General features: G+C 32.5%; 2 protein-coding genes across 5 annotated transcripts in view; both read left to right on the top strand.

The window, feature by feature from the left end:
* Window positions 1–4438: 4438 nt before the first annotated feature.
* Window positions 4439–8680, top strand: LOC124540921. The gene has a single exon (XM_047118697.1). It carries the CDS (start codon window positions 4439–4441, stop codon window positions 8678–8680), a length of 4242 nt encoding a protein of 1413 aa, XP_046974653.1.
* A 1215-nt stretch (window positions 8681–9895) lies between these two features.
* Window positions 9896–25227, top strand: part of LOC124541072 (CLIP-associating protein) — a 59179-nt gene continuing 43847 nt past the window's right edge. For 3 of the 4 annotated variants that reach the window (XM_047118892.1, XM_047118891.1, XM_047118889.1), the window contains exon 1: window positions 9905–10189. The gene's annotated coding sequence lies outside the window, so the exon portion shown is untranslated. Of the gene's footprint in view, window positions 10190–25227 lie in introns of all 4 variants that reach the window. The other variant, XM_047118890.1, reaches the window with a different exon arrangement.

The following is a 25227-nucleotide window of genomic DNA, read 5'->3' as shown; positions in this document are numbered from 1 at the left end:
GACATAAATCATGAAAATAATAATAAACATTTGAAATGGTCTAAGTACACTTAAAAAATCTAAATCGTTAAATTGCACAAATATTATGTATTTATAAAAAGGTTTATATAACCTTTTTATAAATACGATCTAATAGATTATTAAATACAAATAATGTTGTTCTAAAACGATTGAGTGGATTGGACTCCAGGCATTCGAAGTGTGCAAAGATGTAGTTGTGATAATTATTGATTTTCGTTCAAAATATTTATAGTTGTTAAGCAACTTAGCGACAATAAAAAGGAATACTACTGTGCTATGTGCGACAGTTCTCTTTGCAAAAGTACCTTATCGTATTTTTCGGAATTATTGGTGGTCATTTGATAGTTATTGTACCTACTGGAAATTATTGAGAAAAAAGTTAATTTAGATTCAGAAAGAAACTTACTCAGAATCAATTCAAAATCCAAGTTTATTATTTTTACTGTTAACCAATGTCTGTTTTGTTGTTTGGTGTTGTTGACTCCTAAAATGCAAACAGAGCAATGGGCGATAGATAGCTTTGAGTAATACAGCATTACCCTTACTTATTGACAGTCACATCTCTTGAAGATCAATACAATTTTTGGCATATTGTACGTACTTATCTAAAACGTATACACCGCTGTTTGTAAAATGTAGTTTACCAAAAAATATTTTCGTTAAAGTTACAGGCAGAGACAATTCTAGGAGACAAAGCGGTCGACCGGTAGTCATCACACACGTACATATGGAGAACATACGCATTATTAAAAACAGAATCCGATCTTGTATTGTAAGTCATGGCTATATTAGTAAAATACACAATAAACAATGTTATAATGAGCAATACCAATTCAATCGAATCTCAATTTGAGTCTACAGAGATTGACCAAAGAGAAGATAATCATCAAAATAGCTACAAATATATCATAATTATATTATTTCGCGCAATTTGCAATCCATTGCTAGTTCCAAAGTGTGCAAATGATGCCGGTTCTCGCCCTGCATTCAGAGAGGTGCCATCTTTTTCTTCACCGAGCCTCTTCATCCTACGATGCGTTTGTCAATCTGCACTCTGATTAAGAGGAGGAGAAATCGTCTACTATTAATCCTTCTAGTCAGTAATAGTGCTACCTTAGTCTGCTAATTACGCAAACTTCGGTTCAACCCCAGAAACTTTTCGATCTCCAATTTACGTCGTGAGTTTTTAATAGTTCGGCTTAAAATCCTATCGGACAAAAACGATAGCGATGGCGTGTCTCAGTTTGTCTCGGACAGGTTACCAAAACCACGAATTTTAGTGACCAGTTTCCATATTATTGATGATTAGAAATTCTTGTGAAAAGTGTGTTACAGTATTGACAAGCCGCCAGCGTATCAGTACAACCTCCGATTTCCATAGTCACGAATTCATTTTTATGGGACTCAGTAGAGAGAACGCCTTTGGCCTTTCCATACAATTGAGCTTGAATAGCATGAATTTCAAGTTTCTTGTCGGTTTCATTCACTGCCCCAATTTTATGAGTATGAATATATTAATACATAACAAACATATCTTTTATACCAGGAATTGCCATGGAATCACTATATTTAATTCATAGTCACACACCACCAAGATTTTATTGAGAAAATTGTTAACTTTTGCAGTCGTGTGGTGAAAATCGATGCTCATTTATGAGGGAGCGTCTAGATAATCATATGACGTCATATCACTGCGCCAAGCTATCGCTTAGCAGCGAGCAGATCGCGCCAAGTCGGGAATGGGTAAGATATAACAGTCTAGGAAAACCTCTATTAATTTATTATAAATTAATAACTACTAAATATATGATAAGCCTAGATAATTATGAAGTCAGAGGATAATATTTACACGCAGATAGACGTTTATACTAAGGGACTAATAACCAAATAGAATATTAAAACATGTATCCAAATATTTGTCAACTTAAATAACTAATTCTATAATATTGAATTGAATTGAAGTAACATTCAAATAATATTTATAATTTCCAGCCCAAAATGATATACATATCAAGAAAGCTACCAGCCATAAAAATAAATGAACTCTCATCTACGTCTGATCTTATTCCTGTTAAAGAACCAGAAGCAGAAAAAGAACAATTACCAGCTATTATTCTTGAATGTATACAAAATACAATAAGTAAAGATCCAGGTGACGTTAATATACAAAATATTGTTAATGAATTCACAGTTAAAATGAGTAACTTATCACTAGACTATATGGATGAAGAGTATGATGAACAACTTAATAAGGCAATTGATGAATTCCTTGCTTCTCTTCCGTTAAATATTGAGAAACAAGCAGGAGATATTATGGCAAATTTAAAAGCAAAAATCGCAACGAAAATATCTAACTTTAATAAAAAGAACGCAATTTCTAATAGACGAAATAAAGGCACCAATATTAATTTAACAAAATATGATTCGGTTGATAAATGTACGTCAACAGATTCTATAGACAGTAAAAACACTAAAGAAAACAATATTGAAGATAAAAATAGTACGATAAACATTCTGGTGAATTCGTTGAGTGGAAGCGATAGTGCTTTCAGCTATAACGATATTAATAATGAACTAAACGATAACCAAACAACACATATGAGTAACATGCTTATGTGTAAGCCGACCACAACGCAAACAATTTTAGATAAATATAACCGACAAGATAAAAAAGAAACGAGATCTGATGATTCACCTTCGAGTGATTTAGAATTTAAAAAATATTTAAAAGAGTCTCTTTTGCATTTTAATTACGAAGCCGATTTAAAAATGTCATACACTAATATGCAAATTATACTTGAAGAATTGTACAATCGCCTGTTACCAATAATAAATAATGACAATGAAATATTAGATATTAAACTGCGTTTGAAAGAGGAGATAATAAAATTATTAAATGACTATTTTAACTTCACAAGGAGAAAACCTAGCATCGCTCAGCTAAACAAATACGCAGATAATTTAGCAAATTTTGTTTTAAAAAAGGAATCAAACACCAAAACAGCCTATTTACAACAACAAGAAACACATTTTCTTAGTAATTGCGTGAGAAGTACTGATATTAACGCAGAATTAAATAAAATTAAGCCATTTTTAAATTACATTATATCTGAGAATTTGGATGCATATTATGATATTTATAAATCTGGAATTATAGTAAAAGAAATAAAAGAACTTCTTTTACGAAATCTATCTTTAATCCAAAGACACGATTATGAATTAAAAGTTAAATTATTTAATCTTTTGAAGTCTGTAACAGATCTTTCTGACATAAACATTACTAATATTGCTAACGACATTGTGAAGAGACTAAAAAGTTTTATTTCAAATGGTAATTCAAGACAAAATAGTTCAGCTACTATAGAGAGTAAAGATAAATATCGTTTTGGAAACATAATATCCGTTTTCAAATCAGAAACAGAATTATTTGATCAATGTACTGCTAACTGCAGTAACAAAAGACGAACGAGTATTATGAAAAAGAGAACGACCTCTAAGGTGGATGCCGAAGTGGTTATGTATGCAGAGAAGTTGGCCGATGTGATAACAGCTTGGATTAACACATTACCACCTCAATCATTTAACAAATCCAAAAGGATCAAAGAAACGTTAGGAAATAAGCTTGTCGAAGATATTTTAGATCAAGTTAAATTGGAAAAAATAGCTCCAGAAACTAGCATGGAAAAGGACAAATATTTAAACTTCTTTATTAACAGATGGCTTCATAGATATGATTATTTCGACAATATTAACGAGGCAAAACCCTACGTTAGTGTGCTGATAGAAAAAATTAAAGATATATCAATCCCAAATTCTTTAAAATCTCAAAATGTTAGTGAAAATGAGCTGCCTGAAATTGGATTATACGAAAATTCATCGGCTCAACGAAAAACTTTAGTATCCAATGAGACCAATAGACTCAGCAATGAGATCTCGCGTTGGGTAAATGAACAACCAGTTCAAATTTTCTCAAAAAACATAAACTCTGTAACAAAAGAGTTGAACCAAAATCTTGCCTCACGATTGAAAGATAAAATCAATAAATACAACACCAAAAACAATCACAACCGAAATAAAAAAGTTTTTAAATGATGTAACAAAACGAGAGCAGAAGCGAAATATTCCAGCACTAGCAGAATCGCTCAAAAGTAGGATTGGTCATTTAATTTTTGACAAAAATAATAATGTAATTTATGAAAACCAAGAAAGTAACCAAATAGTCGATGAAAATCTTTGTTGTGACGAAAACATAAAAGATATCTTCACCATTAGTCTTGAAGAAACAGCTAAAGAATTAATAGCAAAATTCTTGGAACATAAATACGATTCCGAAAGTTATATAGCAAGAGAGGCATGTACCCAACTTATCAAAAGGGAACTTCAAAAATTAGGCGCTCTCTCCAAGTCAGACCCAAACATGTCAACAGACATAAAAGAACATGAAACTTCTATTGAAAAGTTGTCAAAAGAACTGCAATATATTAGGATTATATCTGACTGTTTGAAAAACCTACCATTACAAGAATCTTTCGTTGAAGCAGAAAATTCATTTCGGGCTGATCACGTAAATACGCTAGCGAAAATTATAAATGACATTGATGAAAACAAACAAGAATTGCCACCTGAGAGAGATTATAAAGACCATCTCACATTAATAATAACTGAATTCTTTAAAATTGTTCAAATACCATCACAATATGAAAACATGATGCCGGTGATGGTAAATGATTTAGTTAACAAAATACTTGCCGTTAAACGGCTTTCTCCATGTTGCTCAATGACTCTGAGAAACACATTTTCAACAAACACCGATGTTTTCGACCTAACTCTGAGCGATTATATTGAAGCTTACATTCGTGAAAATGATGAAGATATTTTCGACGATGATCTCAAGTTGGAGGCTTGTATCGCACGACTTTTTAGTGAAATAAATATGATGTCTAATAAAAAATCTGCCCCTTGTAGAGCATCGTGTCTTTCTAATAATATCGCTAAAAGACACATGCCGTGTAATGAAACTATTACTCATTTTACGCTTAAGATGGAATATGCCAATGAGATAACAAACTGGCTAAACAATTTACCTTTATTGCCTCTAAAAGATAAAGCTTCTCAAGATCAGTTAGTTGCGATGGTAAACAGCTTAGCTGAGAAAATGTCAGAAAGAAACCAAGTTACAAAAATAAATCCTAATAAAGATATTGATAGAGATTTGATAGATTATGTGTCTAATTGGATATGTAATCTTCCACTGGATATAAATAAGGAAATCAATTTTGTTGTTGTGATACAGCAATTAATTAATCGAATGAATCGAATCAGCAACAGAAATAAAGAAGAGAAATATAGAAAAAAACTAGACGTAACATCAAATAGTGCCGATACAAAAACTTCTAGTAACATTTGTAAATATCCTAATTCTTGTCATACTAAAGCAAACATTTCTCTAACAAATCGCGACCCTGGAACAGTTATTGTGGAGATTATAGAAGAGTGGTGTAATAACCTCCCTGTGAAAGCAGAAAATGATGGTGTTTCTAAAACGTTGAAACAGAACGTTGCAACTAAAATTTATCAAAGAATGGGAGAGTTGAATATGAATCCCAAATATTTTAATGATAATCTATTGTACGAGGAAAGGCTGTCTGAAGAAATAGATCTTCAGCTTCAAAACTTGCCCCAGAATAAGAAACTTCAGACTACAAAGAATGAATTAAAAGAAAATTTGCTGGACATAATTATGGCTCTCAGAACCGAAATTAGAAACAAAACAACAGGAGTCGAATACAAGCATGATCTAGAAAAAACAATTGAAATGTCATTGCCTTATCCGGTGCGTTCCAGCTACAACCGCGACGACAGTGCAGGTTTTAAAATATACAAAGATCGGTTAGCAACTATGTTTATATTAGAAAATTTTGATCACGGAAATGATGCTGTTAAGTTGAATTATGAAAAGAGGATAAGAAGAGAAATCGATAAATATTTTGACGACGTTCAAGACAAAAACTCTATACCACTCACAAAAGATCAAATTTACAACGATTTATATGGTGCACTTTTTAGCGTTCCATTTCCAAACGAATCGTCCATGGTTGATGAAGTTGAAGAAATCAAGACGAGATGTAAAATAGATGAGTGGTTTGAAACGTTACCGTTGAGGGAGGCGACTGGTGTGGGCGAATTATTAACATGGGATCAAATTTTGGCAACGCTCGCCAAAAGAATTCATGAATTTGAAAAATACGACAAAAATTGTGATGATAAGATTCATAAAGAAATTACGAAATGGCTTGTCAAACTACCGCTCCTACCCCATCAAACTAATAATATAGACCATTTCGCAAATGATTTACAACAAAGATTAAAATCTTCTTTGTCCGAAAGGAAACACGTGCCGCGAGATAAAAATAATACACAGACATCAGTTATGAATCAAAGCAAAAGTATTTTAAATACTGATGAAGCAGATCTTCCGTCTTCCCAATCGATTCACTATCAAACATCTCAAATTCAAGATAATAAAAAGCCAGCTGATATAATTCTCGATATTGTGGAATCCTGGTGTTATCAACTTCCTTTGCCAGCAAAAACACCGCAAGAAAGACAGGATATGAAAGTAATAAAAGATAATCTAATCGTCAAAATCATTATGAAAATAAGTGAAATAAATACAAACCCCGAAACTTTTAATGACGATTTCTTATATGATACATTGCTCGATATTGAACTCCAAAATCTAATGTCTGAATTGCCTACATCTTACGAGCTTATTCAGAGTAAAGATCACAGAAAAAATCAATTAAAAGAAGCTATTATATCCGTAAAGCCACTCATTAAAGACGAAAAGGCAATATGTACGTATAAAACAGAAATAAAAAATACAATAGATACAATTTTAAAAGATCCATTTGATGGAAATACTAAAAAGAATATATTATTCAATAGTTTAAAGGAAGATATCGCGGATTATTTTATTATTTATAATTTTTATAAGCATGACGAAGACAGTAGTCGCAGATATGAAACCTTATTTAATTCTTCTGTAGAGAAGTACTTTACACTATTGGATAGTAGAAATAATAAAACTACAAATTTACATCGTGATTTATTGCTGCAAAAAAATCAATTACTGTCTGAGTTGTCAAAAATTCCTCAACCTAGTAAGGATTCAATCCTGGAAGAAATACAAGAAATTGAAATCAAATGTGAATTAACTAAGTTATTTGATGATCTTTCTTTAAGTCAAGGTTCAGACAGTTTAGCTCTTAAAAATCAAATAAAATCTTTATCAAAACAATTAAATCATATAATAAAGGAAAGAAATGCATTTGATAATAATAACGAAATAAAAGAATATCTCATCGTGAATTTGAAAAAAGTAAATGAAAATATTGATCTTCAGATTGTAGACAGGTTTGTGAAACGATTAAAACATTATTTATCGAAAAACAATACAAAAGAGTATAGTTTATTACATGAAGACGTAGAAAAACAAAAAACACTAGGTCATAATGATGTTCCAAGTAAAAAAGAGAGAGAAAGCCAGTGGTTTTCCTTATTACCAGAAACTCCAAAATCATCAAACACCTATGGTCATCATTACAATGAACCTCTTGAAATTGATGAATCTGAAAGAAGAGCTTTCACAAATACACAAGAAGAACGACAAAGAATTCATAAGAGATACAATGACTCGGAAACCAGTTACGAGAATTTTGCAAAAGGATCATTTCTATCTTCTTCTATAAAGTCAGACAACTATGCTCAAGATAAAACAGAACCAAAACAACCACCAAAAGTAATAAATTCACATAAAAATGATTCTTGTAGCCGTTCCTGCTCCGCAGGTAAAGCAAACTGTTCGAATCAAAGCCAATCAAGTCCTAATTTTACACAAACTATGAATAATATTTCGTCAAAATCACAACAATCGACTCAAAGTGAACAAAGAAATCATTTAAACTTATCGGAATCTACTTGCAATGAACAATTTCCGGCTAAAAGCACCCCAAGTCGACGAAATGAAACCCAACACACCCAAACATACGAAGGGCAACAAAATCAAGCAAATCTCCCCAATACATCGGGGCGTAGTTTGAATCAGTTTTCACAGCAATCAACCTCGTCAATTACTTCACAAATTCCAAATCGAGTTCAATTTTCTGAACCTGACATCCATAAAATCTCATCCAAACCAATTCAAACAGATTTACATTTATCGAACAGCCGAGATGAGCGTGCTTACGAAAATGTTCATAATGAAACACCTCAGGCGCAGCAAAATCCTAACAAATCACCACCATTGGCGGATAGTGAAGAACAGGGATTTTTTATTCCACCTGTACTTCCGTCATCGACTCAGAAGCCCATGCTATATTCGAAAAGTCGTGGTCAGATGGGTAGACGACCTTCCATAACCTTCAGTTCACCAGGCTTTTCTAAACAAGATGAAAAAGTTCATTCATCACAAACAAGATGTACTTCAAGCGTACGGGTATCAGAAGAGAATTCAGATGATCCCTGTGAATGCTTGAAAAAAAAGCTTCCAAATGTTTGTTCTACTCATATGCAGCGACATTGTCGAATCTGTAACGGAATTAATCCAGTTCACTGCCGTGTGCCGCCATTTCGATATCCCAGTTTTTATTACCATTGATTTTTTTAATTTATATATTTCGTTGAAATGTAAATAAGTATTTCATTTCATAATATCAAATCACAATTTTTTATCTAACAATGGTGTACATTTATAAAATAGACCAGGAAATAAAATATAAATTTATTTGCAAAGTTAGCAAGGCGCTTTGATTTCTTTTTTACTTTTAATATACTTCTTTATTAAGATTTTGTCCGCACTAAGTTTCGACCAATTGTTCACAACTCATTTATTAGAATGCGAACAATCAAGAAGAGTTTACAGTTGTTGAAAGCAGAAAACACTGCATGATGGACCCTTGCTAGTTTGTTTAGCACGTGTCCTGGCACATTGGCCATCTTCATGAAGTATGAATGGTTTTATCACAAACTACTGTCAGTAGACCACCATAGTCGATTTTGTATGGCCAAGGATTTTAATGTACGCTCCCGACGTGCCGTCAATCTTATGTACCAATCTTCCTAGGCGGTTACAGTTCAAATTATTTTTGTCTCGGGTTGTCTAAATATACTGACGGTCTCCTAATAGCGTTTCTAGATATTCTGGAAAGCTCTTTGACACCTTGATTTCGTGCTACTGATATCTGCAATCCTTCTTCTTGGATTCTAACTATCTAACCACTGGAGCTGCGTTTATCAAAAGCATATAACGGCAAGAACTAGACAACATGATCGCAAATAATACCGAACCTAAACCGAACTGAAAAGAAAGTACATCCAACATGTATCTGAAAACACTGTGACTAAGATTTTTCCGTTGAATGAATTTCTGGCCATTTACATGAAGTTTAACGCATAAACCAAGGCTTCTTTTTTAAAGCAGGGTAGTTTATTTCTAGACATTTTTATCTACTGCAAAAATCAATATGTCTATCCCGTATGCTAGTACATACATAACAAGGGATTTCAAAATTAAAATTTATTTATATTAATTTACTCTAAATCAATATCAATAAACTTCAATTACATTTGCATTTAAATCATTATAAAAGTATTAGATAATACTTTTAATTTTACTGTTACTAAATGCACATTTTAAACCACTGTTATAACTATATTTAAATTTTTCTGTATTTATATTTCATATATTTATAATTTTACTATTCATGATAATATATAATTATAATAAAGTCGTAAAATATATTTCTTTATATTTTGGCTGTATAGTATTCAGTCGTAGCGTACTAAAAATATTTGATGTTACTAAAGAAGTAGTATCCGTGACGCCATGACAGGTCACGTGATGTAAATTTTTGTTGGGCATGCGCGACTACCGAATATCTTCTGAGTGATTTTGAAACGGTGAGATTTTCTTGAAGAACTAAATTTTAAACCACATTTCGTGTTTATTAAAAAAAATTATTCGTATGTAGCATCGTTAAGTGCCAGTGGATGACAGTGTTGCAGTGTTTAGTTATAAAGGTCAAATCTATACAAGGCTCTTATTTTCTTATTTTCACATCGAAATAAAAAAGCAGTGAATTATTACAATTGTGATTGGATTTCCAAGGTGGGAGACTTTATATATATTTTTTATTACTTTATTATTGTACTTCTTTAGGCAATATGAAATGCTGTCGTTAACGTTGATAGTATTTGACAGTGCTTTGTAGAAATTCTGTTATGTCAGGTCTACGCAAAAAATACACATTGCACAAAATATTTGACTCATCGTAAGCTTGATTTATCATAAATGAGTTTCGTTGGAAATAAAATCTAGAAAAAAAGAAAGTAGGACCTTCACGATGCGTCAGTTCTAGATGCGTATAAATTATCGCTATCCTCAATTGGTATTATACGATGACATCATTGTTCAGTGTGTATAAATATTACAAACGATTCGCAACTCCTTATGGAATATTGCAATTGAGACAAAGGATGCGTTTATGCAAACCCCCAGCCTACATATGCGATCCTTCCAAGCCCATTAACTCACTAAATTCGCTTGTAGACTTTTATATATTTTAAATTGTTATTTGTATACGTTATATAGTGTATATCGCGGAATATACATAGTATAGATAAATAACTAATGAGACTTAAGTAATAAGCTTCTATCACGAATATATCTGTATAAGAAATATGAAAGGTTTTTTTTTGTCTTTAAAATGTGTGATCTTTGCCAATCACGAAAGTTAAAAAAAAAAGATATTTGATAATGAAATAGCTATATCATCTATTAATAAAAATGGATATTTATTGTTTGTTACAATATTAAAAATACTTTGTAATTATTCTATTTATGGCATACATTCCATGTACTGTTAAGGAAAATGTGTGGAAATCAATCTATCATGGAATATACAGTATTTAGTGTAGATTAGTTGAATGAGTGTTTAAAAATAATGCCATTAAGATAGATAATAAAATTAATATTCAAAATATTCTACGGATGCATCAATTTTTATGAATTTAATAGAATTATATATAGTCAAATATAAAGATTTTAAAACTAAAAATGTTTTTAAAGTGCATGTTTGTTGTTGATATTCTCAACTATATGCAAACCTTTAGTTATTTTTTCATGACTATATTATGTTCTTTGCATAGGACGTAGCAGATTGGACATAATTAATTTCTTGAACAATGGCTTGTCCGAACATGTATTTGACAAGGTGTTGATTCGGTTTGCATGACATCATAGTCTCAATAGCTTTTATAGGTGTCTTGGTTGCACAAGAATGTACTGTACATGCTACTATAAAAAAAAAACTTGAATATAATCAGTTAGATAATACACTATATCTTGTAAGTGAAGGTAAAACCTTATAAATATATTATTTTGACTAAACCATTTTTAATAAGAGTTAATAAGATTGCCTCATAAAATTAGTGAACAAAGATCTAATATACGGTTAATGAACTGGTTTTTTTTGGTCTAGGGTTAGTGTTACCTTCAGACCAATCGGTCAAAAACAATTGAAGTCCATTAATTCTTAACAAATACTAACATTCATCTATATTAATATTATTATAAATGTGAGAGTAACTCTGTTTGTCATTTTTTGACGACCAAACCGCTGAACCAAATTTGATGAAATTTGATATGAAGTAAACTTGAACTCCAAAAAAGGACATAGGTTTTATGACAACCAAGATCGTAAAATGCTACCGAAGCTGATAATGACTACTAGTGTTTATATATATTATATGTGAATCAAAATAATGACTAACCACTGATGATACTTGCCTATAGCTTTCTGCCATAGTAAGATCAATTTACAATTAGTTGTGTATATTGTATCAGATATAATTGACAAAAATATTTATGGAAGCTTTGAAATGGCTGTTAAATCAAATTATACATTATTCCAGTAGTCTTTTACTAATACTTTTTGATCTTTATATTTTAAATAAATGTCTTACATATGAAGCTATCACATTACCAGCTGCAACATCTTAAGTCAAATATAACTCACTTAAAAAGGCATGTATTGCATTGCTTTACTTAATCTGGAATAGCCACCTTGATCTGCCTTATGCTTAATAATATATTTGCTAATTGATGTTGGATGTACTGAACACCAAATCTAGCCAAAGTATTTTGATTCTACATATAAACCCATCATTATTGCTCAAACTAATGCAAAAAAATAGTAAAATCCTATTAAAAACAGTATGAGATGAGCACTTTACATACAGACAATTTCAACAATAAATTATTCTGTAGAAGGATAACACTGACTGAGAAAGGCCACAATCATGTGATCACTGTGCATCTCAATATTTTTTGGGAGAACTATTTAACTGTATTTTAACAAAAGATGCAGAGTGTGAACATGTCTATTTATATTCCCTCATTTACCAGCCATTTGGTCTGTTAGTGCGATAAATAAATTCAATGTTCTATGCATATATAAATATGTTACATGCTTTTTAAATAATGGTCACACAGGAATGTCAGTCTGGAATAATTGTGACCTGTCATTAAAAATACATTAAGCAATGAAATATCTCATACTAGACTGCATAGAGGTTAAAGACAATTTCTTACCTATACCTGTAAACAACATACAAATCTAGAGGGTTTAGTGTTGGAAAAATGTCAATGATAATCAAGATTTTTTGCCTTAAATAAGTATATCATAATCACATATATTTTATGAATGGATAAACTTTTCAATCGGGATTTCTTTGATTATATGCATTGAAATATTTTGAATAACGAAAATGTCACACATTTCTCAGCTACCTCTTGGCATGACCTCTAAATATTCTCATACATTTGACATACTAGTGATTCTTGTCCTCCCTTTCTCTTGCACTTTGTGCTGTCTTAATCTTGAATGTGAACTGTTAATTCGGACAAAATTCGACAATATGACAATATTGGTCTCATTTTGTGTAATTAGTTCATAAAATCTAGTAGTACATCTGGCTGTGTTGATAAGTATAGGGATAGTTTTACAACACAATCATATTTATCTGCTAATCACATAATTAAAAAATAATATATATGTACAAAATTGTTTATTATCAAAGAAAGATGATTTCGTCTTTTAAATTGTACTACTATAAAATCATTAAAATCTGTCTATTTTTGTATGTAATATAAAGAAACATTAGTGAGATAAGGTATGTATGAGATGAAAGTCTGCCCCAAGTGTATATACACCATCTCAAAATAGTACATAAAGAAACATTTATATTAGTAATAAGTTATATTTGTAATAATATTATTGGTTAAATACAGCTAGCTCTCTAAGCTCTCAGGAGACATGATTTTTTTACAACTTAATTGACAAAACTTCTAATAAATTTAATTAAATAAAATTAGCTAATTTTGTTACGAAATAAATCTCTCGTGTATAAATTTGTTTATTAAATGAAAATCCACTGAGAATGTAAATTGTATTGATGAGGCCAGTAATTAATTATATATATATTTTTAATTACTGTTATATTATTTATATGAATTGATAAAGTTTAGTATTCTTGTTATCACTATTGAGCCTTATTGGCTTTTCTGGGAGCCAAAATCACCCTTGTAACATGTAGGTAAACTATTATTAGTTTATTATTGAATTGAATTATTATATTGAATCTACTTGAATAAAGTATATTTTGATTTTATTTACAGATATTTAGAATAGTATTAATGACAAAAGTTTTAAACAAAAACTCAACTTATATAATTTGTTAAGTAAGTTTAAAATACAACAATTAAAAACAGAATTATGAATGTTATTTGTTTTTGGCTTTAAGAAAAAAAAAGATAAATGGAGTGTTTAATGAGACATAACTAACAATTAGTCAAGTGACCTGAGTCAGAGATGAACTGAACACGCTCAGGGTCACTAATTTATTACAATACACTTTTGGAAAACTTGAATCATCAAGCGTAACTTGTTATTTGTATACCAAGAAAACAAGCAAGTAATTCAGTTATCTCTTTAAAAATTAAAGGAAAAGAGTAAACTACCTAAGTACTAAGGAAGATGGAAATATTATTGTTATTTTTTGTGTCAGATTAGCTTGTGCCGATAATCTAACCATTACATCATAATTAAATTCGCTGTTAAGGAATGCATATACTAAAATACTATTATACAATAATACATCACAAACATTTATATTTTCATTTATATAAGGAATAAAAATGTAATATAATAAAAAAATAAAGTAACTGTTGATCACCATTGGGCTAAGACATCCTCTCGCTTTGAAGGTAAGCTTATTTTACCGAACCGATGTTATGCAGATTGGTTTTTTTTATGGAATAGGTTGGCGGACGAACATATGGGCCACCTGATGGTAAGTGATCACCATCACCCATAGACAATGACTCTGTAATATTGGCGTCAATGAAGCTCCGATTTTTTTTTAATATTATTTAAAATCAGACACCTCTTAGAGCAGGGACAGAACTATTTATATTGTTTAAACAATATCTTAGTATAACATATACATGGTTCCTATAATTATTAAGTAACATATATTTATTTAATTTATATTATATACTGTGCAGAAAATAAATTCAAGACCTCTTTAGACTATGCGCCCATTAAAAGTTGGTGTGTAGGCGTCGGTCCGTCTGATACAACATCAATGTTATGCACAGGCCTTATTATAGTTTGCTCGACTCCCAATACCATAATAAATAACTTGTTTGATAACTTATTTTTTATCATACAGTTTTTTCTTTGTTTAAAATGTTAATATATTTAACTAATATTGCACCCGCGTTAGGGGAGAATGATTAGGGCATCTGATTGTGTTTTGGTGTCAGTATGTTCAATGGCCTATGTTCTATGGTTTTCGAAATTTAATCAAATACGGTTCAGTCGTTTTATAAAGCTTAGACAGACAGAGTTACTTCCGCGTATGTAACACTAATAATAGCCCGCGGCTTCGATGGCGTTTTAGTGTGTTGGTTGTTATGTGTTAGACTAAAAAGGAGCCTATGTCCTTTATTGGAGGTCAAGTTTGCTTCATATCAAATTTCATCAAATAGGCTATTTGACTGGTTTTTAAAATCCATTTTATATTATTAAGTAGAAATTAAGGAACCCAGTTAAAGTTGTGTTTTTTATTTCTATTACATATTTGCCGAAAAATATCATATTAAAAATTCCATATTTAAATAGCGCGCAAAAATGCTACTTGGACAATATGGCGCTGCAATGGGGTCGGTGACGTCACTTTCTTGTATTTTAATCTGTGGTACATATAGTAGAAAAGCAAGGTTTACAAGAAAGTGACTTCATCATAAGCCCGGCCAATCAGTAGCGTTTTGTGTCACGTGACAAATATTGAATATTAGCATTTTTATGTATGGATTTTTGAATAAATTTTTAAACTCATAACATACACTGATTACAATAATTGACAATCTATTTTTCGTATTGTCAAATAGCCTATTCGGTTCGTTGGTTTGGGGGGGGGGGGGTAAGAGCGACGGACAGACAAGAGTTATTTTCACATTTATAATATTAATATAGATTATTATGATACGAATATATAATGACAGGAGTCGAGATGGCCCAGTGGTTAGAACGCGTGCATCTTAACCGATGATTGCGGGTTCAAACCCAGGCAAGCACCGCTGATTCATGTGCTTAATTTGTCTTTATAATTCATCTCGTGCTCAGCGGTGAAGGAAAACATCGTGAGGAAACTCGTAATTAAACGTGTATTCCACCAACCCGCATTGGAACAGCGTGGTGGAATATGTTCCAAACCTTCTCCTCAAAGGGAGAGGAGGCCTTTAGCCCAGCAGTGGGAATTTACAGGCTGCTGTTGTTGTTGTTGTATATAATGACATGACCACTCATTAGTTGTTTCACTATTTCGTTGAAGTTCAAATTAAAGTTCAAATTGTTTCTAGCTTGAGTTTTCTCTGTAGTGTTCCGTAATCTGGAAGTTAACTCGTGCCTCGGTGAGCACGTGAAGTCAGCTTGGCACGGAAACTCTTAACAGTCGTGTCGGAATATGATATGTGTACTCGTATACGCGGACATTGTTATGTACTAAATGTGTTGTTTAAAATTTAAACAACTAATACTTTTACTACAATAGGTACACATTAGGAATAATTAATTACATATATCATAATAGGGGAACCTGCGGTTTTTACGCGAAATAGATAAAACTTGAATAGCGCCAACCATCATCCCCGGTTTACCCCTACGAGCGGGTGGTTTTTAAAAACTTTTCTTAAATAATCTCCATAACAAATTGCATATAAATCGAATCAGTATTTTAAGCGTGTATAGGTAACATATACAGTTACTTTCGAATATATATAATATTAGTAACGATATACTATATGCCGATGTCCGTATATAGTAACACTACCTCGACGCCAAATTTAATCAAAATCGGTTCAGTAACATACATAATCTCACTTTTGCACTACACAAATGAAAAATAACACTTCGAGGTCGTCCCAACTCCCAAATAAAGATATCAGACGTGGAAGATATATCGTCGTTTGGATTAGGAATATGATTAGTTGAACCTTGCGGCACTCCTGCGCACATGAATCATCTCCTATGCGTTCAAACGTTAGAAAGTAATTACGTCATACAATTTCACTTTTGTAATTGTTTTATTTCGGTGTCGGTAGGTGGATTGTCAAATTGTTCAATAAAAGTAAAGTAACAGCCTATAAATTACCCACTGTTGGGTTAAGTCTTCTCATTAAGGAGAGGGTTTGAAACATATTCCACCACGCTGTTCCAATGTGCGTTGGTGGAATGCACGTGTGGCAGAATTTCGATGAAATTAGACACATGCAGGTTTTCTCACCATGTTTTCTTGATGTTTTTTTCACGATGTTTACCGCCGAGCACGAGATAAATTATAAATACAAATTAAGCACATATATATAGCGGTGCTTCCTGGATTTGAACCCGAAATCATCGGTTAAGATGCACGCGTTCTAACCACTGAGCCATCTCTCTTGTTCACCTGATGGTTATTTATCACCATAACAGTGCTAATTGTTACTGCTTGGTGGTACAATATGATGGGTGGTATTTGGGTAGGTTGAATAAAGCTTACGACTAAGAACTTCTTGGAAAAGTCCATTTCATTTTTTAATATACTTTTAAGCTTGCTTTTCGAAAATGTAAACGGTAATTAATAACTCAGACGAGAAAAAAAAACAGTGAAGGTATCGAGATTTGTTTGTAATGTTATGTATCACAATGGATTATCAGTTAGTAGGTTGTCACCATAACTCTTTGGAAAATATCATTTTGAGTAACATACAAAAATCCTCCTCGTAGCCAACGCTCCACCCACGAAGAGAATTAAGATATTATGTCCTTTGAGCCCTTTTTATGGTATATATTGGTGGCCCAGTATATAGTCCGTCTGAGGGTAAGTGGTCACCACCGCTCATACACAATGGCGCTGTAAGAATTATTAATAGGCTATTTGACAATTCGAAAAGTAAATTGAAAAAGTTTTGTAATCAGTGTATATTATGAGTTTAAAAATGGTAATTTACTAACGAAAGTTGAAAATAATACTTAATTTATTCAAAAATCAATAAATAAAAATGCATTTTTTCAAACTTTTGTCACGTGACACAAAACGCTCCTGATTGGCCGGGCTTATGATGAAGTCACTTTCTTATAAACTTTGCTTTTCTACTATATGTACCACAGATTAAAATACAGCAAAGTGACGTCACCGACCCCATTGCAGCGCCATATTGTCCAAGTAGCGTTTTTGCGCGCTATTTAAATATGAAATTTTGCATATGATATTTTTCGACAAATATGTACTAGAAATAAAAAACTCAACTTTTACTGGGTTCCTAAACTTCCACTAAATAATATACAATGGATTCTAAAATCCAGTCAAATAGCCTATTTATTACATCGCCAATACGCCAGCAACCTTGAGAACTAAGATGTCATGTCTTGTGCCTGTAGTTACACTGGCTCACTCTTCAAACCGGAACACAGCAATACGTACAATAAATGTCAAGTGGGTGGTACCCAAACACAAAAGTACCAAGTCAATAATGAAAGCAGATGGTCAATACAATATTTTGCAGAAAGAATTCGTCAATAGATGATTATAATTATTACAGTATCGATAATTTTATCTTAAATGTTATCGTAAATTCCTACGAACATATATTAGAAATTACGTCGATTTATTATAGTTCCTATTGCTTTAGTGATAGAGTTGATTTTCACTTTTTTCAATGTTCATATATATCTATATCAATATCTTTAGCGATAACTTTGTTTTGGACCACAAATAAATGATTATTGAAACTAATAATATAAATATTTTTGTGTTCGCATATACATATATGTGTATGATATAACTTTATTCGTAAAGATTGTATATTGTCAATGGAAATGAAGAAAGTCTTAACCGCCAAAGTGTTATTAATGGGAAATTATGTTTACTAACTTATCTTTAAATTTCATTTCAAAACAGCACCGTTTTGGCGCTGCAGTGTTTCCACCTTTTCATTGGTGATATGATTAATCGTGGTTTCAGTATTATGTATCATAATTACGTTAATCTTATTCGAAGGTTGAAGTGGTTCAAATCCGGGGTATTTGACACATGTGTATCGTTTATCTGAATTTATTTGGTACCCCACAATGTAAACTTTGGGCTTTGAACCCATCTGGTACTATAGCAATACATACATACATCTATCACACAAAAAATGGATAGGTCTCGGCCCAAATGTAAGACTTACTGCCTAAGGAAAATTTAGTCCGAATTTCCATATATGCTCATACAAAGCTTTAAAGTTTTTCCAATTTTTCAACACAAACCTCACACTGTTAACTCAATGACACTTGGCAATTAACATAAATTATTTATATCATAACAGTTTTCGTAGTTCCGTTATGTTACGTTAGTTTTAATTATATCATTCTAATTGAATAAAATAACTGATTAGCGTGTTCAAAATGAAAATCAAAATAAACTTTATTCTAATGGGCTTTTACAAGCACTTTTGAATCGTCAATTAACAATTAAGTGAAGCTACCACCGGTTCGGAAAGTAGATTCTACCGAAAAGAACCGGCAAGAAACTCAGTAGTTACTCTTTTTCAACATTTAAATGTTGTTTATATGATGACCTATCAAATATTGTATTAAGGTATTTTTAAATACCCTTCGATTTAAATGAATCAATGAATGAAATATATTTTATTGTACACCACAAAAAAAAAAAACAAAATTCGTATAATGTAAAAAAGGGTTGATTTCAAGTGTTGTACAACAGACGGACCTATAGTCCTTACTAATTAATAATAAGCCATCAAATGGTACTTACTAATTAACCATATCTTCCAGATGACTCAATTTGATATGTCTTAGGTGACATATACTAAAATTTTCGACTTACACGATATAAGAAATATCTTAGCGTATCATCATTATCATTACATAATAATAATTTATTAACATAAGAATTAACAACATTAAACGCTTAAATATATATATACAAATATGAACTAAAACTGTATAAATCTTGACCGCGTGGAATGGTGGCAAGAATGCTAGCAGCATTTATGTAGTATAAAACAAAGTCGCTTACCGCTGTCTGTCCCTATGTATGCTTAGATCTTTAAAATTACGCAACGGATTTTGATGCGGTTTTTTTAATAGATAGATTGATTTGAAAGGAAGGTCTTTGTACATAATACATGGACAATATAGTAAAGAAATATTGATAATTTTAGAATTTTGTAATGCGACGTTGTAAATTCTGTAGTATATTTAGTATCAGTATTGCAGGCGTGCGAAGTCGGGTCGCGTCGCTAGTCATCCTATATGCTGTGAGTCTGCTGTTCGTATGTGCGCTACTTGTAATCGGGACACCTGGTGACGCTAATCGGGTCGCAGCCCCCTTTAAAGCGGGACGACTCGCGGAAATCGGGACAGCTGGCGACATGACGCTGGGGCGTTGTGAATGTGATCGAAAGCTTAAACTTATTATATGAAAGTAGTTCGATGTCCCACGATACGAGAAGTTCCCACGGCTATTATACCGTCTGAGAAAGGCGGTCTCTGATTTTGGTTTTTAATACATTGATATTAAATGTATTAACAAATACAATATTATTTGCAAGGTTATATATTATACGCCTAATACTATGAGTGCGAAAGTGTGCTTGTGTGTCGTATAAAAATCTGCCACGTGTGCCAACGATTGGAGCAGCGTGGTTGTCGTATACGTTAGGAGGACAAGTGAAGTGAGATCATAAAACTTTGTAGTTTATTGACGTTCCTTAATATAGATTATATATATTCTGAAACTTGTACAACGTACATTGTATTGGCTTGGATGAGTCTTAGAAAGTATATTTTTAATTCGAACGTCCCGTCTTTGGTTATTATACGTTGATAATTGATCAACCATCGTCCTTTGATTGTTTCGTTGACTTGTTGTTCATTCGAATTATCGTACGTGTTGTCCGTGCCTTTGGTTTATCTTAGCCCTGCAATATTTTAATACTACATTATCACAAACCAATGATATTCCAATAAACAGATATGTTATACCCATACTAAACAACACAAAAGTGTGCCGCGCCGGGGACCGATTATTTTACATTTCGTTACAAGTAAAAAGGATAGCTTGATAAAAACAATAAGTAAAAGGGATAACCAGATGTTTTAATTGCGCAATACGTATAACTAACGTATTACTACGTAAAACGACTTAAGGCAAACGTCCCAATTAGGACGTTTTCTAGTCTTCACATTTTGCGCGTTAATGACATATCTGTTTACTAGAACATCATTGTCACAAACTATACTGTAGGACGATTGATGAATAAGTTATTTCTAGACTTGGCGGTTGGGCTTTGTGCGAGTTCGTCTTAACAAGCACCGATCACCCACAAAGCAGCAGTACTTAGTATTGTTGAAGGATGTTAAGAGTACGAACACAGAAACGAGGCGAGACGGCACAGTGGTTAGAACACGTGCTTCTTAACCGATGATTGCGAGTTCAAACCCAGACAAGCATTACTAAATATTTATGTAATATTTGTGTTTCTAATTCATCTCGTGCTTGATTGTGAAGGAAAACATAATGAGGCATCCTGCATGTGATGACTAAATTTAACGAAAGTCTGCCACATATGTATTCGCCAGCCCGCATTGGAGAAGCGTGGTGGATTATGTTCCAAACCTTCTCTTCAAAGGGAGAGGAGGCCTTAGCCCAGTTGTGGGAAATTTACAGGTTGTTGTTGTTGAAGGGTGAGTGAGCCAGTGTAACCACTCAACTATAACATCTCAGATCCCAATATTGGTGGCGCAATGGTGATGTAAGGAATGGTAGGGTAGGTTTATTATTTACCATCCGATGCCCCAGTTGCCAAATTTATGGTAGAAAAATAATATGAAGAGTTAGTCTTCCATGAATTGCATTATCGGTCTTTGTGGTCTATATTCCTCGATCATTATGGATGGTTTTTAGCTAAAGTATAGGAATTCAGCACGACCAGGCCATCTTTATAATGGGTAATCATTTTAGGATCGTAATCCAGATTATCTTAGGCAGTTAATTTATGGTATTTCTCAAATAGTTGCCTTACACACATTGAGCTCCTATTTCTCATACCTAATTAAAGATAGTAGTTTAATTATCAAGTCACGTACCGCGTCTATATTATTTACAAAGCTCATGATAAAGTGTACTCAGCTGAGTGATACAGATGACCTTCTGTGCGTCTGTTCTTCCCGAATCGCCGTATTAAGTCATGGTTGTTGATGTAAGTCGGAAGTCGCTGTAATAGTCTCTTGTAGATGGAAACGCTCTGAGGACGAATTGATTCATCGTTTCGACAATTATAACAGCCTGTAAATTTCCCACTGTTGGGCAAAGGGAGAGGAGGCCTTTTTGGAACGTATTCTACCACGCTGTTCCAATGCGGGTTGGTGGAACACACACGTGGCAGAGTTTCGTTGAAATTAGATACATGTAGGTTTCCTCACGATGTTTTCCTATACCGCCGAGCACGAGATGATTTATAAACACAAATTATGCAAATGAATGTTCAGTGGTGCTTGCCAGGTTTTGAACCCACAATAATCGGTAAAGATTCTAACCACTGGGTCATCTCGGCTCATTCATTGTTTATTACGACAAATCTATGTTTGTCTTTTATACGCTACTGCACCGTTAAGAGTCAGCCTGGATGCGTCTAGACACGTCAATTGTATAGGTTTCGCGGAGCTGTATATACGACTTATATGATATGAGGCGGTGGAATCGAAGCGTAGCCTTTTTAGAATATGTCATTAAATATTCCAAAATTTTTAAAATAGTGTGCATTTCTGCTAAGACCTTATATTTAAAGAAAAAAATCCTGAATTCTGATAATAGAATTAAAGCCACATGGGATGTTATTAGTAGTGTTAGTGGAAAACCCAAAAAGGAAATGATACCAATAGAATTGAACACAGGTAGTAGATACACGAGTTCTGAATTAGAGGTTGCTAATTTATCTGAATCATTTTTTGATAAAGTACCCCATAAAATAACATTTCATTTAAAATCATCTACATCAAATGCAGCTAGGTTATTAAATAATAGTGTTTCTAAATGCGTTATTGATTTTTCATTTTAAACGGTTTCTGCAATAGATGTCATAAAAGTATTTAAAATTGTAAATATTAAAAAAACTAACGACATACGGGGCATTTCGGTAAATTTTTTTAATAACATCATATACGATATTGCTCCGTATATAGCAGTAATTTTTAACAAGAGTTTGGACACGGGTTCATTTCCTAACTTGTTAAAATGTAGTAAAGTTTTACCACTTTTTAAAACTGGAAACAGAAGCGATCCCGGTAATTACAGGCCTATTTCAATACTCCCATCCTTAAGTAAAATTTTTGAAAAAAATATTTTAAATCAACTTCTCGTCCATTTCGGTACAAATGCTATTTTTCATGGTGATGATAATACGGTTTTAGAAGAGGTCGCTCGACAACTGATGCGGGGATTGCGCTTCTCAAACATATTTACGATGCTTGGGAGAAATCACAGAACGCTATTTGAGTATTCTGTGATTTATCTAAAGCATTCGATTGTGTAGAACACGAAACGCTTCTTTATAAGCTCAAATATTACGGTGTTAAAAGTAAAGCTCTTGATCTCATCGCTTCATATTTAAGTCAAAGAATCCAGCAAGTTTTCATTAATGGAATAAAGTCTTCTGGATCTACGTTAAAAATGGGAGTTCCACAAGGTTCAATTTTGGGTCCCTTTCTATTCCTAGTATATATAAATGATCTTCCTTTCTATGTTAAGGGTATTTGTGATATAGTGTTGTTTGCTGACGATACTTCGCTGATTTTTAAGGTTGACAGGAAAAAAAATGACTATGACGATGTGAACGGTGTATTATCACAGATACACAATTGGTTCACAGTAAATAATTTAGTTTTGAATGCTCAAAAAACAAAATGTGTAGTTTTTACCCTACCTAATGTTAGCAAGCAAAATTATAATATATCTTTAAATGGTGACCGTCTTGAAGTAGCTGATACTACGGTGTTTTTAGGAATAGAATTGGATTCCAGACTTCAGTGGACTTCTCATTTATCATCCCTAACAGGAAGACTCAGCTCCGCAACATACGCGGTTAGAAAAGTTAGACAACTAACTGATATTGATACCGCTCGTTTAGTTTATTTTGGTTATTTTCACAGTATTATGTCATATGGCATATTACTTTAGGATAACGCTGCAGATATTGAATCTGTCTTTATTTTACAAAAGAGAGCAATTCGGTTTATTTATAATCTTGGAGCTAGAGACTCTCTCGGGATGTTTTTAACAGAGTAGGAATACTTACTGTTGCGTCGCAATATATTTACAACAATATCATGTATATTCACAGTAGCATTGATCACTTTGATAAAATCAGTGATAATCATTGCATATGCACTAGAAGTAAGGATAAACTTATAACGCCAAGTTTCCGACTTCGCAAAGTCAATAAATCCTTCTTGGGGCAAGGTATCCGTTTCTATAATAAAATTCCGCAGAAATTTTTAACTTCGCCGTTTAGTAAATTCAAATCGTTTGTAAAAAATACATTGGTAGAAAAAGCATATTATTCGATACAAGATTTTGTAGATGATAAAAAAGCGTGGAGTTAATACCTGTTGACTTCCAAGCAGGATACATTAATTGAAATAATTGTATTTAATTAACATGACGTTGTATTTTTTAAATGTTAAAAAAGAGTAACTACTGAGTTTCTTGCCGGTTCTTCTCGGTAGAATCTACTTTCCGAACCGGTGGTAGCTTCACTTAATTGTAAAATGACGATTCAAAAGTGCTTATAAAAGCCTACTTGAATAAAGTTTATTTTGATTTTGATTTTGTTTATTTACTCTGTGAGGTTTCTCAACTGTTTATCCGATTGTTATGAAATGTTAGCGAATTACTCTGTGTACGCCCGAAAATGATCCTTTTTCTAAAAAATGTAAACCTAAGTAAGATATTACATAGAGTTTTCTGAATCCGTATGAAACCTGCTCGAGTAGCTAGTAAAGAAATATATTATAATTAATAGCGTACGGTATTTTAATATCGAAATCAAAGTATTCTTTATTATAGTAGGCAGTTAAAATCTATTTTATAACGTCATGTCTCAGTTGAATTAAATGTATAGCTACTACCGGTTCGGAAAGTAGATTCTACCGGGAAGAAACTCGGTAGTATTTTTTTTCCACTATTTTTTAGTATAAAGTACAGTCAGAGTAAGAAAACCTTCGTCAGATTTCAAATTAATTCCTTTATCGAGTCTTAAACTCTTAGTACCTTTTGAATCTAAACAAATCATTGTGATGCAAGATGTCATACTCGATCGGTAAAGCAGATTATCGCTCATACTGAGCACACGAAAATAGATCTTAAGGTGACAAACCTTTTCTTACCCCGACTGTAAATCAATAAAGAACAATTTTTATATATCCTCTATAGAAATAAATAAGTATTAAATCCACGCTCTTTTATCTTAAATAATCATGTATTAAGTAATATGCCTTATTTATCAATGTTTTTGACACTATGCTTTCGTTTTATCAG

Source organism: Vanessa cardui, chromosome 27 (genome assembly GCF_905220365.1).
Source record: "Vanessa cardui chromosome 27, ilVanCard2.1, whole genome shotgun sequence".
NCBI classification, from domain to species: domain Eukaryota; kingdom Metazoa; phylum Arthropoda; class Insecta; order Lepidoptera; family Nymphalidae; genus Vanessa; species Vanessa cardui.
The sequence above is the reverse complement of the archived record's forward strand: the minus strand, read 5'-3'. Positions and strand labels throughout refer to the sequence as shown.

Excerpts from the sequence above, each read along its gene's own strand:
- LOC124540921 (XM_047118697.1), top strand. The coding sequence starts at position 4,439 with ATGTCAACAGACATAAAAGAACATGAAACTTCTATTGAAAAGTTGTCA.